The sequence below is a fragment of the Phallusia mammillata genome, chromosome 5 (assembly GCF_965637545.1).
Source record: "Phallusia mammillata chromosome 5, kaPhaMamm4.hap1.1, whole genome shotgun sequence".
Classification (NCBI taxonomy): Eukaryota; Metazoa; Chordata; class Ascidiacea; order Phlebobranchia; family Ascidiidae; genus Phallusia; species Phallusia mammillata.
In genome coordinates this window covers 23,335,923-23,352,790 of record NC_137256.1, presented here as the reverse complement: position 1 = coordinate 23,352,790, position 16,868 = coordinate 23,335,923, and the positions used below count along the sequence as shown (strand labels likewise).

Below are 16,868 nucleotides of genomic sequence, written 5' to 3'. Positions count from 1 at the left end.
ACAGTCTAACAACGTTTTTAACGTTATTTTAACAACACATGAAAGTTTACACTTGACGCAACTCGCTAGAGCGATGTCGCTTAATCGCTATGGAAACACAAATCCAATGAGACTAACAAACACGTACGAAACAGCTAGTTTATTCACTTACATAAAACATAAAGACATTGCTTGTTTTGTTCAAAATTAATTGACATTGATATTATTAATTTTTAACCCCCTACGGTAAAGCACAAATATTGTCATTACAATAACTTTCTGACCATGTTTTTCTGTGCAACAATACTTTTTTTTATGCAGGTTTTATTATTTTGAAAAAGTGCAAATATTTCTTGAATACATATGAAAATATCGTGCAAAAATCGCTTTAGATTAACAAATTGTGCAGCAGTTCGTAATTGATCGTAAACCAAACACTCTCATTTGAAATTAGGCTGTCAAAACAGTAGTGCTATTTTCACTTTTTTTGCTTTTTGCAGTGCCAGTGTTGTTGGCAGTTGTTGACGAGGCAGCTTTATACTTTTCTTCCTTCTTACAGCAGCAGTATTTGAGAACATAAGGCCACCACAGCCGTTTAACGTCGCCTTGTCGAACACAAGTCAAAAGAAACACACAGAAGCCCTGAAAAAAGGGTGTTTTGTAGCTATTGATTTCGTTCGTAGAGTCAAGTTTTAACTATTACGTTGGCATGTTGGAGTTAGGACGTTAGTTTCGACAAAACAAGTATATTTACAGTCCTATAAGAGACCAACATGCACAACACACCTGTAAAGTGGCGACGATAGTGAAAAGCCAACTCATTACAGCCAAGTAGACCGGGTCACTGGAAATCATCATGAAAAAGCCAAAGAACCAAACCATGCCCAATGTACTGGCAATAGCCATTGCAATCGCTAAGTTGTCAAGATTCGATGGGTTTCTTGATGTGGAAGCAATCTAATACGTTGAAGAAAATAGGTTTAGCTGGTAGTGAATCATTGGTGGCCGGGTGATTCGGTATGACGCCTTTCAATAGGCTTGGCGTACTATAACTCTCAAAAACCGGCTTTCAAAAGGGTGTGTCAATTCAAACAGCATTTAAGATGGCTAAAATGTGTTGGTTTACAGGAAAAAAGTGATGAATTGGATTAAGTTTGGAATTTAGTTCATCCACATAACATGTAAAAAATAATTTGTGTTTCATTCGTTTTGCTTGCAAAATTTATGATATGATTCAAATCAGTCCTTCCCAAACGGATAGGAATTCATCCGAAGGGGGAAATTTACTTTAAGTTGAAACAATTTTTGAAAACAATCGAAAAAAACAAACAATTTCAATGATTTTTGTATGTTTAGCATCTACTATGTAGTATATTAGGAAGGAATGAAAATATTTTAAATTGTTTAGTGAGGAATTCGTTGATAAAGGTTTGAAACCACAGATCTAGGTGATACAAACTGAAAAAGAGCATTACTTTTTTATAGTAATTACTAATTAGACCTGTATCTTGACTTGAATGATTAGTGTTTAATCTTAATTTTCCAACCTTTTCCCTTTTGCAAGTGAGGCTCCGTATTACGAGCACAAACATAACGATGTTAAAGGATAGAAGGCAAGCAACTGGAAGCAGAAAGGCGATGTACAGCGAGTAACCTTGAATCCAGCACATGTTTTCAGCCAGATAAGTGTGAGCGAAAGATAAAGGTGGATCTGTCATTGCAACAGAAACAAAAGTAATAAAAAACAATAAATGTCATAAAAAAAAGTGCTCCAACGATATTAGAAAACAATAGTAATGTATGTGTGGAAAATGTATAGAACGTTAAAATTATTTTTAATTTAAGACGAGAAACAGATCTACAATTCTGGCCGGAGTGTTTTTTTCTCGTGTTCGGGTTTACGCCTGAATCAAATACGCTTGATGTGTCGTAACTCCACCCTCTTTCCCTAACACGAGTGGTTAGTTCTTTTAAGCACCCCCCCTCGATTGGTCCCACCAACGTCCCTCCCCCAGTCGTGTTTACCCACAATACGCCAACCACACTTTCTTGTGTGCCCCAGCAGACACATAACGCTTTAAATACGGTGTAGCTGCAGCGCGTTTTGGTATCATCCACCAATTGTGCCCTTTACTGTTTTGCGCTCCAAAACGTTTTAACGTTGCCCAGCATTTTCCGGCTAGGTGATTGTTTTTGTGGTATTGTGTCGCTATGAGTTCTTTCGTCAAGCGAAATAAACTCAACTTCACTTCGGTAAATCTAAAGTTCGGTTTATTTCAGGCTTTTGGTTCGTTATTAGCATTGTACTTTTGGTGTCAGTTTCAAGACACTAGCTTAGTAATGAGACCAACTCCCAAATCAATTAAAACCACCAATATACGGGACACAAAAGTTATAAAAATATTAGACCTAAAAGAATCTTACCCTGTCCACAGATTGGGCTTTCGTCAGAGGGGATCGCAAGCACTTTATTCATGGTTAGGTTGACAAAAACAACGACCAATGGAAAACCGTACGACCATAACGTCGCCTTGGTGAGGTAGTTCTTCCAGGAAACATCGAAAAGCTAAAAAAGCAAAACTGGATGCGTAATACTTGAAGTGAACGGTTCAAAGCTATGTTGATGCCTTAACTCAGTGGTTCCTAACCGGAGAGGAAATTTAAAACTTGAGGAAAGGAATAGGCTATAATTTTTACAAGTGGTTTGTAAAAAAGACAGTTAACTCTGGGAATATAACCTGTAAAGTTGATAAAAGACCCAATTCTAAATGATATTTGTATGGTTTAGCATCTACGAAGTAGTATATTTGGTGAGGAATGTAAATGTAAAGTGGCGCATTCGTCAAAAAAGGTTGGAAACCACTGACTAACTGATATGTAGATGACTTAGGTAGACTGTTAATGCCCTAATTTATTAACAACTTTAATTTACTAAAATGAGGTTATATCGTTGTAACGACATATCGCATTTTGTCATGAAGCAGCTCTACAACAAAACACGACAAATTGCTAAACGAGTATTTTACAACACAGTTGGAATCTCTCGAAGCACACAACCTTAAAAACACTTCTCAGTTCATTTTTTCGGCAGGCATTACCAAAAGACTGTTTTAAATAAATTTGAATAAAACACAGGAAAATACTAAACATGGTGCCTACCTTTACGATTGACTTATACAGTAGATGCCCGTATACTGCCATCCAACACCAGGCAACAAGTAGGAAATAGTGCAGTAAAGTAGCACTAACAATGCAGTCTGCAACATCGTCCACCTCGTCGATTCCGAACAGGAATATAAGATAGACGACAGAGAGATTAGCACAAATGTTGATCAAAACTCGCATCGGTCTACGGTCTCGGATTTCCCTAGAAATGTAAATATAAGACTGTCGAAAACAAGTATAGTGTATGTCGAAGTCTGTTAAACTAGTAATTCCTAAACTAAGAGTTTTTGAACCCTTAAATGGTCCTTGGGGTTGTTCCATAGTGGTGTATGAATACTTAAAATAAGGATTTTTGAGTTTGAATAAGGGGTAATCGTACATGGGGTTTTATTCATACAAGGGGGTCGTCTCTACAAACGGGATGTGAAACCACTTCATTATACCATCAGGAGCGCGCGCGGTAGAAGTATTATAACGTAATAGTGACGCAACAGTAATCGCCAACCGAAATTGGTCCGTTTTTTGTAGTCTAAAAAATCGTTTTTTTTTCTCAATTTTTTGTGTCGGTTTATTCTTCAAAGCTTTCTTTATCATTTCAAGATGTTGGTAATTGTTTTGCGCAGTTCGGCGGAAGGTTGCATTCAAAGAGCATTTGCTATATTATTGTTTTGACGATTTCTACACGTACAAGCCCTAAACCTCTGGATAAATATGTCCGAGTATAAAGTCAGGCCCGGATCAAGCCCTAATTGAAGCCGAAACCGGAATTAACCAGGTCCAACTGTGGCAGGAATATTGCTCTCTTGTGTTGTCGCAATTTCTTGGGGGTAAAAGTATTATTCTATGCACCATTGTAAATTTATTAGCCAACACCAGTTTACTAGCCGTGATAAATAATAAATAATAAATCCTCACTTTGAAATGACCAGTAGAATGATGGTGAATATTAAAGAGGCGATAGAAATACTACATCCAACTATGCTGACCACCTGTTGAGGAATACTGGCAGGAATAGGGTAGATAGACTGCAAAAAATCATTTCGATTTGGCTATTATCACTATTAGTTAAAGGATCTATGATTTGGTCAGTTGTTTATTCCTTACCATGAGTACAGCAAAATTGGTGAGGTGGTTACATTTGCAAAGTGGTGGATTCGTGTTTGGTTCAAGACAACATCCTTCAGTTGACCAACTTTGCGTTGAAAAGTTCCAGAAAACACAAGTTTCGTTCACATATTGCGCCTGAAAAACAAAGCTTTCGTGTTAGCAACTCCCCTACTAATAAATATACGCTTTGCTTTTAATACGTGTACAGGTAGGCATTTTTTAGACAAAATTTAAAGGGGTTGGGCACTACATTTCAAGTTACAGACAGCTGCGCAGAAAGAGTTTTTCAGCGAGCGCAAACTTGTTTAATCAAATACGGCATTATCTTTCTTTAACCCTAGATTATGGCAATAATTTTCATGAGTGCTGCGACCGTTTTTTTCTTATTGTTGGACAAAATAGCATTTTCATTAAGCCTGAAATTATGTTCAACACTTGAAAATAACTCAAAAATTTTGATACAAAAGCAATTCTACGAAATTGCGATTACTAACTTGTCACTCTAATTTTAAGCAATCAGTGTTAGTAAGTGCTTTTCTATTTTGTAAATTTTTCTATAGTTTCGCGATAACATTTGAATCGAACTTAGATATGTTCCATAAATATGTTTTCTCTAACCTGACATGGATCTTTTTCCCAAAGTGCTTAAGTTTCGATAGGTTGCGTAAAGAGTTGAATTATTTATTTAGCGACAATAAATGGGTGGGGTTGGGAAATATATACAGAAAACTTTTACATTAGTAACTAATTTTTTGGGTTAGTTTTATTGAATTTTAAGTGATAATACCTTACCCCAACCCTAATAGCCCTAACCGTTAGCATTTTTTGAGATATACCGTTTCAAAATTAAGCATTTTTGGATCAGGCGAAACGTATGGGTGTTAGTAGCTCTACCCTTTTTCTGCTTGACCTAATTTTCCGCTTACCGTCAACGTAGAATCATTTTGAGATTTTCCAGCCGTTTTGTTTATGTTGTTGCGTGTGACGTTTACGGTGTCACGAAGATTTGACACAATTGCTGATTTGTTGAAACTTCCCACGTCACCAGAAACGATCTGAAGCGAAAGGTTTCATGTTTAACCATATTCACGAAACATAGACTTTTGTTTGGCGCCTTTAACCCTTATTTTGTCCGGGAGTCTATTCATTTTTTCTTGTGGGATGGCGGCCCTTTTTGGATAATTTTACAATAAAGTTAGATACCTTCTTGGCAATGTTTCTTTGTACAGAAATTTAATTATCGATTTGCCAGGGTAAAAATGCTGCACAATAAATAGCAAATATTTTTTTGACACTTGGGTGTTTAAACTAGGAACACTACACACGGATTTAAATAATTTAATTACTTTAAATAAAAACAAAATCACCAAAAAGCTATAATACATGGTAAATATATTTCAAAATAATGATGACAACAGCGATTGTCAATAAAATGTATTTGGGCTACTACATACATAAGCGTTTTTGACATGTTTTTAAAAAAATTGCACTTGTCACACAAAAAAACACAGACCAATCAACCAACAATGATAACTTACCCAGTCCGCCTTTTCTTTTGTCGGAAACAACGTACTATTTCTGTGCAGCAAAAACACAGCCCTCACTGCTGTTATGTTATTCAATGCTCTCTTACGCCTCATTCGGCCAACTGTGACAGTTTGCTCGGCAGCAAGTAACGCCTCTAGCGGTATTGAGATCGACACTGGTTGCGACGGGATGTACGAGTTTGGGCTTTGCAAACTCAGAACGATTGGACTGTAGTAAAGGTTTTGCATTGGGTTAAGCTGGTCCGTTATCTAATAGAAAAAATGTTGGTATTATATTTCACTTTGATTAGTTGGTCGAAATGTAGATTATTGTGCAGCTAAAAACATTTGTAATGTAAAGCAGTATTACGAAACTTGGGCATTTCTATATTTTTTATAAATCCCTAAATTCTACCCTTTTGGCTGGTCATTGCTTAAATGGTTAAATAATGTCGATCTCAATATAGTCATTAAATAACGTAAACAACAAAAATATGTGCATATATTTAACAATCCTAAAAATTGAGTAATTTGGAAACCAATTTATACAAACATCTACCTTTGCCTCAATCGTGGATGTGCTGACAATTAAACTGCTACGTCCATGTGGAAGTGGTACACGGTATGCAAGAGTTGTCAAGGACATGACAAGGTCAGCTTCCGCCAGCCCTGCGCTCTGATTGGTCAATTGCATGTCGAAGAAGGCGGTCACGTGATCGGCAATGCTGATGATCCGTGTAAAGGACACCTGCGTCACCTGTTCACGACAAAAGTGTTAAAAAGGAAAACTGGGTGATTTGTTCTAGGCGTCGTCGTTAATTAAAAGACAGTTTCGGTTTAATTACATGTTCTTTCAAAAAATTAACTAATTTACAGTCGATTTTCTACCGTCACCTGTATGTTTGTGGCGTTTGCAGCGACATCGTTGATAAAATTAGTGGTTGCTGAAATATCAACGTAACACAAGTTGGATAAGTTGAGGGTTTTGACGTCAAGTACAGTTAAAACTGTTTGAAGTTCAGATGAATTGAGCTGGGTGACAGGTACCTAAACGAAAAAAAAACAAAATTAAACAGTTTATTGCAGGTTCTGGGCCATACAAGGATTGAAGTAAACGAATCATCGTAAACAAGGCTTTTTGAAGGCGTTATACGGAGCCTTGCCTTGCCATATGAAATAAACTATTTAAGAAACTTAAATACTTTAAAAATTAAAAAGGATTAAAAAAATCAAAAAAGTGTACACATAAAATAAAAATTTGTCGCTGCAAGATGTTTGTTTTCAAACCTACCTGTGACACCAACACAGTAATGCTTTGGTTATTACAAGGTATCTCAGTAAATTCAATAAAGTCATAATACGCCTGAGGTTGGCCCATTTGGCCGATGTAATATTTTACTCCGCATTGAGCTGTCGCTATCGGGTGTCCTGCAAACATAGACCTGAAATTTAGTAATGTGTACGTAAACAATCCTAAAAAACGGTTCAATAACGAGCTGTAGACAATGCACACAGTTTCGACCCAAAAGGTCTCATCAGAGCAGCTGGTGACGAGATATAGGCCGTGTTGGCTAGAATAGTCGTCTATCGACACTCCAGTTTTTTTTAGAGTAATAGGCAAATAGCCATGCCTCACCTATTCTGTTCGATGCCACAACTGGCATAAACCACAGAGGAAACTGGCTCACAATAAACTTATTATTTATTGGCTTGATACTTATACATAAAATGTTTAGGACAATGTTGTTTTATTAAAAGGATCAGGGCTAGCTTACTTATCCAAGCATCACTTTACTTTTAGTCTTGTTATGTCTGTGCAAGGGTACAACATTGCAGAGCTAACTATTTCAAAGTTGTTAAATGACAAAACTTTAAATATCGTTTAATATAAATGGAATGTTTTCTGACAGCTGGTTGTAGTTCCCAGGTCAAGACTTTTTTTGCGCTTACCTCCAACCGAACAAACTTCAATCGAATATGCGATTTGTGGATACAGAGTGGAAGGAAATATGTAGGGATATGAAAATTCGCAGGCAGCTAAAACAAAAACGGCAACTTTGGTTAGTTCATATGGTTCAACTGTTCTCGATAAATTACACAGCCAACGGTAAACAATTTTTCAGTTTTACAGTAAGCCAATTTAGAGATGTTACAATATTTTTTTTACAATAAAGCCAGAGTTTCTGCTACGGTTTAGCAACTGGTGGGTTTAGAAGAAAAAGAATAACTATGAGGAGGAACTAGGTTTAATTTTAACCAAATTGCCAAACATAGTTATATTAGTTCATTTTTTAGAGTTGCAAGCGGGCCCGAAATCTGAGCCCGAACCCGGCCCGAACCCGAAAGTATGAGCCCGAAGCCCGGCCCGAACCCGAAACGTTTTTGCGAAGCCCGTTTAGGCCCGAAATTTTGATTGACAGGATGAGAAAGAAAAAAGAGATAGACAACAAATACAATGATCAATAGTAGACCATGGGGTAAACAATACGTTTTAGAGTAGAGTGGGCATTAGGTCAAAGCCAGAGTTTCTTAGCCGAGTGATTTTATTTTGTTTTTTTAAATGGCGGACACGGAACGTAAAGTCAGGCCCGTTTTAAGCCCGTTTTCTCACAAATACCTAAGCCCGAACCCGGCCCGAACCCGAACCCGGCCCGAAAAGCCCGGCCCGACTTGCAACTCTGGTTCATTTATTGGTTGAATTTTGCTTTACCGATAAGCGAAAAGAAATTTGGAAACCGTTTGAAAAATCCTATTTTTTTGTTCTATTATATTAACAGTGTTTTTGCTAGAATGCAAATCACCTAGTTATGTGAAAAAAAAACAGTATTGGGGGGTCAAAACAACAGTTTATAGTGGATAAAAATGATAAATCATATTTTTATTGAAATTGGGAGTGGATGATGCCACGAGGGCGAAATATATGTGTATATATACATATTACTTTACATGAACAGACTGACTCTCACCAGCGCAGTAAACGTTCCCGTCGCCGATATACGAATAGTCACATCGACAGGATGCGATGATAGTAGCATTTGGTTCGTATCCATAAATCATTGAATCTTTGTCGGTGTATTGCATAGAATGCCCTTGGAACGTCGGCACACACGTTGCGTTTTCCGCGCATGTTTTATTCGTACACGGGTTCGGGATGCCTTGGGAAAAAATCAAAATGTTTAAGTGGTTTTCTTTTTTTTCAAGAGTTTCGAATAAAACCCTTTCTTGTACACCCCGATTAGTTTTTTATGCCAGATGTCAGACTCTCTATATAGTATATATAATATCATGTGATATTTCGTAGGAACAGTGATACCCTTACCAGCAGTGCATTGTATTGAGGGGCTTCCACCCAGACCGGGATCACAGACACACTTTGTGCGAATTGCGTTTGGGTTTACCACCTCAGTGGAATTAATGATTTGCCCGTTTTGTGATTTCAGTTTGCAACTTGCATTTATTCCACAGGTTTTAGTTGTGCAAGGATCCACTACAAAGAAAAGCAATCAGTCGGATTTTTAAACCATTCGCCATAAATATCAAAACGTTAAAGTATGCTACTTGACCAAATAATCTGAGAGACACAAGAAATACTGTTTGGACTTTGTTGTTTGAACACCTTGGGTAACAAAGGCTGTTTGTATTAGCAACTGACCAATGCAAACATGTCCATTTCCGATGTAACCTTGATTGCATGTGCAAGAGTAATTTCCCGGTAGGTTGGTGCAGGTCGCATTGGCTGAGCAATTGTCAGATCGAGTCATACACTCATCTATATCTATAAAGGCAAAAGAACAACATATTTTTCCCATTTCAATATAGTATTGTAAGCCAGTTTAGCCTTTTTGGGTCGAGTTCGGGCTTTTACTTTCGATTCGAGGCCCAATTTCAGGCCCACTTACAACATCAAACAGTTGCAATAGATCAGGGTTTCCCAACCGGTGGTACGCGTACCACTAGTGGTACACGACGGCACTCCAGGTGGTACGCGAACACCTTTTGTTTTTTTGCGATTTCCGCATTTTTGCACACAAATCACAAGGGATAACAAAATGTCTGTTACTGAATCCAACGGGTTACGTGTCACTTCTATGTTTGCTCCAACTAACTCATTTAAGGTCCCACCAGTAAGGTAGTCATTGTTAGAAAATAGTATGTCTTTGTTCTAATTATTTCGTGGTAACAATAACAAGCGTAGAGATAATGCGCCTGTAGTAACAACTGTTGAATTAGTGTGCTTGAGAGTTGTAGTGTACTGCAGAAAGTGCGTTACAAACGTTTTACCAATTTGATTTCGAAAAATGTCGACGCGAAATATGACACGGGTTATCTAAAATATGGATTCGTAGAAATTGAACACAGAGGCGAGGTTCTCCCGCAGTGCATGGTTTGCATGAAGACGCTCTCGAATAGTGCCATGAAACCAAGTCTGCTCAAGCGGCATCTTGAAACAAACCATCCTACAAAAAAGGACCAAGATCTTAGCTACTTTCAGCGCCTTGCAGAAAAAGCTAAACAACAACGCATTGATAAAACAGGCGCCGTGTACCAGAGCAGCTCTGGGAATGTAAAAGCTTCATTTGAAGTTTCCCTCCTGGTCGCCCAAAACATGAAGGCGCATACAGTTGCTGAGTCTCTAATTATGCCAGCGGCGAAAATCGTGATTCGAAACGTGATCGGGGTGGAGGCGGAGGCCAAGTTGTCCAGTGTGTCCCTGTCTAATAACACTGTGAAGCGTCGTATTGAGGAAATGTTGATCGACATTGCCGACCAAATTGTTGCAGCAGTGAGATCTTCAAAGTATGGGTTTGCAATTCAACTTGACGAATCCACGGATGTCACCAATTGCGCTCAGTTACTGGTACATGTCCGATACACTCAACAAGACAAGGTAAATACCGAATTACGGTTAAGTCAGAACTTGTCAGGCACAACCAAAGGAGTGGATATTTTTAATGTTTTGAACGACTTTTTCAAGCGGAATGAACTAGAGTGGGGAAAGTTGGTTGGCTGCACGACTGATGGGGCTCCGGCTATGCTTGGCCGTAAATCCGGATTTCAAGCTCATGCAAAAGCTGTGTCGCCAAACGTCATCTTTGTCCATTGTTTTATACACAGATTCGCCCTTTCCGCTAAAGTGCTGCTGCCAAATTTGTTAGCCTGTTTAAACCGGGTTGTAAAAATGGTTAATGCAGTGAAAACGTCTGCCTTGAATACTCGATTGTTAAAACTGCTCTGCGAAGATCTGGGCTCTCAACACACTTGTCTCCTTTACTATACGGAGGTGCGTTGGCTTTCCCGAGGCAACGCGACGAGACGCCTTTTCGAACTGAAAGAAGAATTAGACGTTTTTTTCAAACAAAAGGGCCATGAATTTCAAAAAGACTTTGAGGATAAAATGTTTATCGTAAGTTTGGCTTACCTCTCTGATATTTTTGGGGTCATCAACCACCTGAACCTATCAATACAAGGAACTGCCTGCACTGTCACTCAGTTTATTTCAAGGCTACGGGCATTTGTGCGCAAGCTGGAACTTTGGTCAAATAACGTAAAAAACAAGCGCTATGGAATGTTCGAACTACTTAGTAATCTTCCAGGAGGATACAATGGCCAAAGTGATGATGAGATATTATGCCACCTCACGGTACTAAAAGCTGAGCTTACTCATTACTTCCCGGATGTGGATTGCTGTCCCTACATCACTAATCCATTTTCTGTGGACCCAGCCGATCTACCTGTTGGAACTGGGGAGCAAGAGCAGCTCATCGATATTCAGGCTGACGACACTACACAGGCAATGCACAAGGAATATTATCCTACAGTTTTTTGGCTGAATATGGCCTCGTATCCCACATTAGCCGGTCGCGCTATACCCCAGTTACTAATATTCCCCTCTACGTGGGAGTGCGAGCAGGGATTCTCTTTAATGATGAATATCAAGCCGAAGAGTCGTAACCGCCTTACTTCCCCCGGCCACGATTTCCTATGTGCAGTAAGCAAAGTTGTGCCCCGCATCGATCGACTTGTAGAAGGTAAACAAATACAGATTGCTCATTAAATTTATCTTTTCTTCATTTTTACTTCTTCGTTACATTTTCATTAGTCGATTCGGGAAATAAAAAAGTTATCTTCTCGAAAATACGTTTCTAAAAACAAGTGGTACGCGGCAACAATGCGTTGCCTTCAAGTGGTACGCGACCACAAAAAGGTTGGGAACCACTGCAATAGATAGTTGGGCACTTGAGCTTCACAGTTACTTTTCCTGGCTTAAAGCTTTATCCCACATAGGTAAGGCACCTTACGTACATCACTGTTGTAACTATCAACGCTTATTTTACAAGGTTTAAGCCCCCGATATAGTCGCATTTGTTATCCATTTTGTAAAAGCGAAGCAACGCTTTATATTTAAAACCACACAAAAATCGCTACTTTATAGTCACTAAATATGCAAACAACAAAGTTAAACTAAATAAAACCGGCCTCTTCTCCAGAAAAGTTTGGTTTTTAAAACAATCAGTTTATTTACCTGTACAGTAAGAGCCGTTCGATGCAAAACCTTCAGGACAACTGCAGTTATACGAGCCAATGGTGTTTTTGCAAATTGCGCCAACAGGACACACGTAGTCGGGACAGACAACGCATTCATCCATATCTAAAACACAGATACGTGTTATTAATAAGAATTTTTCCCATGCATTGTTTATTTAAAACTCGATGTTAAACCTCTAATTGTTATAATTAGGAATCGAAAAAATCACATTAAAACTCGAACTAAAAATACTGCGGAAAAATGGCTTGCTCTTGCTTTCAAACGTGAGAAATAAAAATATTCAAAACGATCAGTTTTTAAGTGGGTTGCTGCCAGAATTTTCTACCTTTTAGTGGGTTCTAGACACCCCCGGCCCCCCTACCCAATATATAATCCGGAAATATAAATCGGAAACGGTAAGGCTATATCCTTGCGTCTTATAGGTTAGGGCATATGAAAATACTGATAAAAGAGCGTCTATTTGGTTGCTACACAAATTTTCTAGTTTTCGGTTTGCATAGAATTTGGAATCATGCATTAAAACTCGAAAGAAAAGCAAAAAAGTGATAATTTGGAGAAAAAAACTTTGTTTTGGTGAGTTGCTGTCGCAATTTTAAAATTTTAGTTGGGTTCAAGATGCCGATAGCCTCTCGACGAACCTCCTGTTTTATCGGAAACTAGACATAACAAAAATATTTAAAAAATACTTATTGCGAATTTCATGTCTTTTCATTCTTTATGTATATTAGTTATGTGTTATTTGCTCCTTCATGTGTACTGCCAAATTTCTTTTAACGCAACACAAACCTAAATAACAAGTAAAAAGCAACCAGATGCCATTGTCTTGTTGTACTAATGCCGATTCCTATTTTAGTAGTAACATGTTTTAAGCATCGTACAACGATTTACACAGAGGTCCGTACCTGTACAAAATGTTCCATTGCCAACATAACCGTAATTGCATTCACACCAAACAGGCCATGATATGATATGAGCATTGGGGTCGCATGTTGGAGGCACAAATCCAGGAGCTAAAATATCGGGTATAGTTACGGATATAACTACAGAAAATCGAATATGAAGATAAAAGAGCTCTATAATATACATAAAAATACTATACAAATTCATTTGCAAAACATACGTATGTAAGCCCTCCAAAACAGGGACTTAAAAATCACTGTTTTTAAAGTGAGCTCCACAAAACACTGTTTAATTTGTTTTTCTTGAACAAAATAGTTGATTCGTTTTGTTAAATCGACATTGTTTATGTAAATTTTTCACATTTTTATTATATAGAGCAGGGGTTCCCAACCTTTTTACGATCTCGTACCACTTGGACGCTCTGTACTGCCACGCGAACCACTTCTTGCAGAACAACTAATTTGATCGAATCATATTTTATTCAGAAGAAGAATATTGGCCCACTAAAATAACACTAAAGCACCACAACTAAATTTATGAGATTTTTGTGTTTGTTTACTGTCCACCGATCGGGAAGCTACTTGCGTACCACCTGAAAAACCTTCGCGTACCACTGGTTGGGAACCCTTGATATAGAGCAGGGGTGGGCAAACTACGGCCCGCGGGCCGCATGCGGCCCGGCAAAGGATCTCATGCGGCCCGCCAAACGTTAGTAAATTTGAAAAAAAAGGCTTACTGAGCACCGCTAAATAGTATCATGAGCATAGGCGTAGAGTTTTAAAAGATACCGGAGTGCGACTTGCTGATACCTATACCAGATGCAGTATCTGTTCCCGTACCATACTTTGGGACTAAACAGATATTTTTAACGTGCTGCAGCCTGTTGTTTCTGCCACGTTACTTTGCAAATAGTCACAATTTCCTAGTTCAGTTTTGGACGTTTGGTTAAGGTCTTTAGTACACATCTACGTGCTGAATAGACGATTTGCAGAATGAGCAATTTTAAAAACGATTTAGATTTTGGCAATTTGTTACGGTGTGGAATAAAAGTAAAAACTATTTACGGTTTCAAATGCAGCCCACTTTACACTGTTGCCACCAAAACTTTGTTCACCTTGGATCAAGTTTAGGCCGTTGCAGTACTTTGCAAACGGACATTAAACACGGCTATAAAATCGTCACCCGCACAACACCTAAAGATGAGTACAAAAGGAACTTAATTAACAAAAACACGTAGTGCAGCCTATGTTGCAATAAATGCCTGTTCGTTTATAAAAATACAATTGATGCGTTTCAATGTTTGCACGATTAATGGAGTGGCAACAAACGTATTTTTATTTTGCTGGAAACATACTATGTTAATATTTTGGGTTACCATGCGGCCCCCTGAAATTTAGAACTTTTGAATGCGGCCCTTGCACTGAAAAGTTTGCCCACCCCTGATATAGAGGCTACAAAGAGACAATAAACTAAAGACAATTTCACAAACAAACAAGCACAACAAGTACATTTAATGTGTGCAATGATTTTATTGTACCCCCCAGTATTTACTTACGTGGCTGAATCCCATAAGGCGTAGTAACATCGACTTCACACTGTCCGTTGCACTTTAACACTGAATCAAAATAATATTAAAGAACAGGATCTTTAAACTAAAAGGCAATTTCTTACCCCATAACGTGGTCACAAAAACAAATACAACCAAAGCTGCTTTCATTTTTGTGTAACACTCAAGCTAATATATAAAAAACACTTTTAAGGCTTCACAACTTATTAGCACAAGCATAAGTTTATAGTCGCATCGTAACTTTTGTTCATTCTTATGCGGCAGGCTTCTAAGCAGATTTAAATTCTAGAAAGGACAAAAATAAGCCGTGAAGACGAAACGTGACTTAAAGTATGGACTTCTAGTCAAAGTAAGGCTAACCAAAGGTAGCGCATTGTTTCAAAACGTTGCATAGTGCAACAGGTAAACAGTGGAAAAAACCCACAACCGGTCCCTTATACAGGTTCATGTGTCATGTAACGGTCATAAAGTGAACAATAAGTTTAGAGCAATGCTTGTCAACCTTTTTTGAAGCGGTACACCCTTTAAACGTTCACTCAAAATTTGTACACCCCAGTGAAAAAATTATTCAACCCTGTAACACACTGATTCTGTGGTCCTAACAGAAATAATGATGAGCAAAATACCAACAAGCCATAATCCACTTTCTACTTCAAAAAGAACTACCATTGCCATCGATTATGAAGTGAAATGTTAAACTATGACGTCACAAATAGAGTTGTAGCTTAAAATCTACGTACACTTGATATGCACGTTGTGCCATATATTGTACACTCCAGTCAGTCTGTTAAACTGAAACTTGCCTATTGTGATACCTAGTCATAGGTTTATTATATTTTGTATCTGGTACACCCCAGTACACCCCATCAAAGTGGTACACCCTTTAAAAATTATGGTACACCCTGGGGTGTACTATACACCCGGTTGAAAAAGCACTGGTTTAGAGCACAGGTAGACAACTTCGACCACGCGTGCTCATTTGCATATGGCACGCCAAAGCATTTATTTTATGATTTTGTGCTTTTTTGATTTCATTTAATCTAATACATTGTTTTTTTTAGTTCTTTAAGATATAATAGCCTTAAATTACAGCTTCCACATTTATTACACAGAAAAATTAACCAGTAGTATAGCATACAAGTTTTGGCACGCGAAGCATTATTACCATTTTGGCATAACTTGACACGCGGTGTTTTAAAAAGGGTTTCTAACACCTAGATTAAAACCTAAAGGCATGTAAAGCGTAAATTATTGCAACAAGACACAGTAACCTATTGTTACCAGCATAACGTGGCCTTATAAGCAAAGTTCGTTAACCTTTTCACCTTAAATATTTCCATAATGCTTGCAGAACAATGATGAGAATGACCCGATCGCCCAATAGGTTCTTTGCAGTTCATGTTTTGCAGTTCATGTATATTGCAGTTCATGTATATGCAAAATGAGGATATTTACAAATGCAAGGATTGCCCCACGGCCGAAAGCATAACAATAGTTATTGTTATGATCAATATAAAATGTCTAAATGAATTGATAAAAAGCTACCTGATCTATGTTAGTGTTTTAGAAATATGCAACAAAAGCTAGGAAGAAATACTTACAGGAAACAATATTTCTTAGTTGATTGATTAACTCAGGGGTTCCCAACCTTTTTACGATCTCGTACCACTTGGACGCTCTGTACTGCCACGCGTACCACTTCCTGCAGAACAACTAATTTGATCGAATCAAACGCTATTTGTAGCTTAAGCTATAAAACAGTATCTATCAAGAGCAATCATTTGACAAAATTAACGCCCACTGTCCCACAGCGTTGCACGGCTTTTCAAAGCAACTGTGCTTCTTGTTAAAAATTGACATGACCTGTATTTTGAAGATCGTAATGATACGAAACAACAGGAATAGTTACGTAACAGTAACAATAGGGATCAGGAAAAAAATTGTAAACAAAACCAGATAAACAAAATATAAAGTTGTGAATCCAGGTTTTTGTGAAAAAACGGAAGCTACTCGCGTACCACTTGAAAAACCTTCGCGTACCACTAGTGGTACGCGTACCACCGGTTGGGAACCCCTG

The 16,868-nt window shown here is 38.1% G+C and overlaps 2 protein-coding genes across 2 annotated transcripts; one reads left to right on the top strand and one right to left on the bottom strand.

The window, feature by feature from the left end:
* Nucleotides 1–145: 145 nt before the first annotated feature.
* On the bottom strand, nucleotides 146–16,498 carry LOC145229969 (adhesion G-protein coupled receptor G2-like). Its single transcript, XM_080095318.1, has 20 exons — nucleotides 16,393–16,498; nucleotides 14,780–14,839; nucleotides 13,227–13,334; nucleotides 12,301–12,426; nucleotides 9,430–9,552; nucleotides 9,097–9,264; nucleotides 8,744–8,932; nucleotides 7,728–7,814; nucleotides 7,069–7,205; nucleotides 6,672–6,824; nucleotides 6,337–6,534; nucleotides 5,790–6,047; nucleotides 5,178–5,306; nucleotides 4,249–4,386; nucleotides 4,060–4,169; nucleotides 3,139–3,346; nucleotides 2,404–2,545; nucleotides 1,527–1,690; nucleotides 766–936; nucleotides 146–621 (listed from the first exon to the last, which is right to left on the bottom strand). Exons 4-20 carry the CDS (start codon nucleotides 12,422–12,424, stop codon nucleotides 430–432), a joined length of 2,691 nt encoding a protein of 896 aa, XP_079951444.1. The 5' UTR covers nucleotides 12,425–12,426; nucleotides 13,227–13,334; nucleotides 14,780–14,839; nucleotides 16,393–16,498; the 3' UTR covers nucleotides 146–429.
* Nucleotides 9,827–11,881, top strand: LOC145227958 (zinc finger BED domain-containing protein 5-like). Its single transcript, XM_080092918.1, has 2 exons — nucleotides 9,827–9,906; nucleotides 10,008–11,881. The coding sequence occupies exons 1-2, from the start codon at nucleotides 9,827–9,829 to the stop codon at nucleotides 11,830–11,832; spliced, it is 1,905 nt and encodes a 634-aa protein (XP_079949044.1). The 3' UTR covers nucleotides 11,833–11,881.
* Nucleotides 16,499–16,868: the final 370 nt, after the last annotated feature.

Bases quoted from the DNA above. Each gene is read 5' to 3' on its own strand.
- LOC145227958 (XM_080092918.1), top strand. From the start codon at position 9,827: ATGTCTGTTACTGAATCCAACGGGTTACGTGTCACTTCTATGTTTGCT. The intron at 9,907-10,007 runs GTAGTCATTGTT...CTGTTGAATTAG, and splicing joins TTTAAGGTCCCACCAGTAAG to TGTGCTTGAGAGTTGTAGTG.
- LOC145229969 (XM_080095318.1), bottom strand. From the start codon at position 12,424: ATGGATGAATGCGTTGTCTGTCCCGACTACGTGTGTCCTGTTGGCGCA. The intron at 9,265-9,429 runs GTCAGTTGCTAA...TTTTCTTTGTAG, and splicing joins AAATGGACATGTTTGCATTG to TGGATCCTTGCACAACTAAA. The intron at 5,307-5,789 runs GTAAGTTATCAT...CTTTCGCTTCAG, and splicing joins CAAAAGAAAAGGCGGACTGG to ATCGTTTCTGGTGACGTGGG.